The 1,570-nt window shown below is 52.5% G+C and overlaps 1 protein-coding gene across 1 annotated transcript; it reads right to left on the bottom strand.

The window, feature by feature from the left end:
- Positions 1-409: 409 nt before the first annotated feature.
- On the bottom strand, positions 410-1,345 carry LOC135326211 (olfactory receptor 14A16-like). Its single transcript, XM_064504061.1, has one exon. It carries the CDS (start codon positions 1,343-1,345, stop codon positions 410-412), a length of 936 nt encoding a protein of 311 aa, XP_064360131.1.
- Positions 1,346-1,570: the final 225 nt, after the last annotated feature.

Below are 1,570 nucleotides of genomic sequence, written 5' to 3'. Positions count from 1 at the left end.
CACCTCCAGGAGCACTGGGCGCCCACAAGTCAGAGCTGAATGCAGCCCTCCTTCCCTAACACAGCACCCCATGAGCTCATCACTTTGAGCACATGGAGAGCCCTGGAAAAGCAACAGTCTTTTCATGGTGAAAGTCCTTGAGTGAATTACTGGCTCCAGCTGTGGAAGAAGAAATCAGCTTTCAAGCACAGCACTGAGGAAATCCCCTTTTATTAGAGACAGGCCAGCTCTGACATAGTGACAGACATATTCACAGAAGGCCTCTGGGTCAGAAAGACAGGGTTAACACCTCTGGAGAAGTGGGATGAAATCAAGCACTTCTGCACAAACATCATCACAGGAAGAATGCCCAAAGTACAAGAGTTGTCTGAGATTAAATAGAAATAACTTCTGAAGAGGGATGGGCAGCTTATTGCTGCTGAACTTGTATCAATTGAATCAGTTTCCTCAGGGCATCCTTGAGCTCCTTGTTCCTCATGCTGTAGATGAGGGGGTTCACTGTTGGAGGCACCACCGAGTACAGAACAGCCACCACCAGATCCAGAGCTGGGCAGGAGAGGGAGTGGGGCTTCAGATAGGCAAAAAATGAGGTGCTTATTAACAGGGAGACCACGGCCAGGTGTGGGAGGCACATGGAAAAGGCTTTGTGCCGGCCCTGCTCAGAGGGCATCCTCAGCACAGCAGTGAAGATCTGCACGTAGGACAGCACGATGAAAATGAAACACCCAAAGCCTAAACAGGCACCAACCACAATAAACCCAACTTCCCTGAGGTAGTTGTCTGAGCAGGAGAGCTTGAGGATCTGGGGAATCTCACAGAAGAACTGGTCCACTGTGTTGCCTTGGCAGAGCGGTATTGAAAATGTGTTAGCAGTGTGCAGGAGAGCATTGAGAAAACCACTGGCCCAGGCAGCTGCTGCCATTTTGACACAAGCTCTGCTGCCCATGATGGTCCCATAGTGCAGGGGTCTGCAGATGGCAACGTAGCGGTCGTAGGCCATGACTGTGAGGAGAGAATACTCTGCTGAAATGAAAAAGACAAATAAAAGTATCTGGGCAGCGCATCCCGGGTAGGAAATGGCCCTGGTGTCCCACAGGGAATTGGCCATGGATTTGGGGACAATGGCAGTGATGGAGCCCAGGTCGAGGAGGGAGAGGTTGAGGAGGAAGAAGTACATGGGGGTGTGGAGGTGGTGGTCACAGACTACGGCTGTGATGATGATACCGTTGCCCAGGAGGGCAGCCAGGTAGATGCCCAGGAAGAGGGAGAAGTGCAAGAGCTGCAGCTCCTGCATGTCTGCAAATGCCAGGAGGAGGAACTTGCTGAGTGAGCTGCTGTTGGACATTTGCTCTCTGGGGCCCTGTCAAAGGAAGAAATGACATTGACAAGTTAGGACAGACTTCTCTGAGCAAAACCCATTCCACTCCTCCAAGTCCCCCTGCATCGCCTCTCTCCTCTCCCTTCGCTCAGCTCCCTTTCCTGACCTCTGGTTTGGGCTGACTGAGTGTGTCCTGTAGAGGAGGGGCCTCTGCCCATGGGCTCCAGGGCAGTCACTCCTGCTCTGCCAGGG

This window comes from Dromaius novaehollandiae, unplaced genomic scaffold, assembly GCF_036370855.1.
Source record: "Dromaius novaehollandiae isolate bDroNov1 unplaced genomic scaffold, bDroNov1.hap1 HAP1_SCAFFOLD_37, whole genome shotgun sequence".
NCBI classification, from domain to species: domain Eukaryota; kingdom Metazoa; phylum Chordata; class Aves; order Casuariiformes; family Dromaiidae; genus Dromaius; species Dromaius novaehollandiae.
This window is presented reverse-complemented; position numbering and strand designations above follow the sequence as displayed.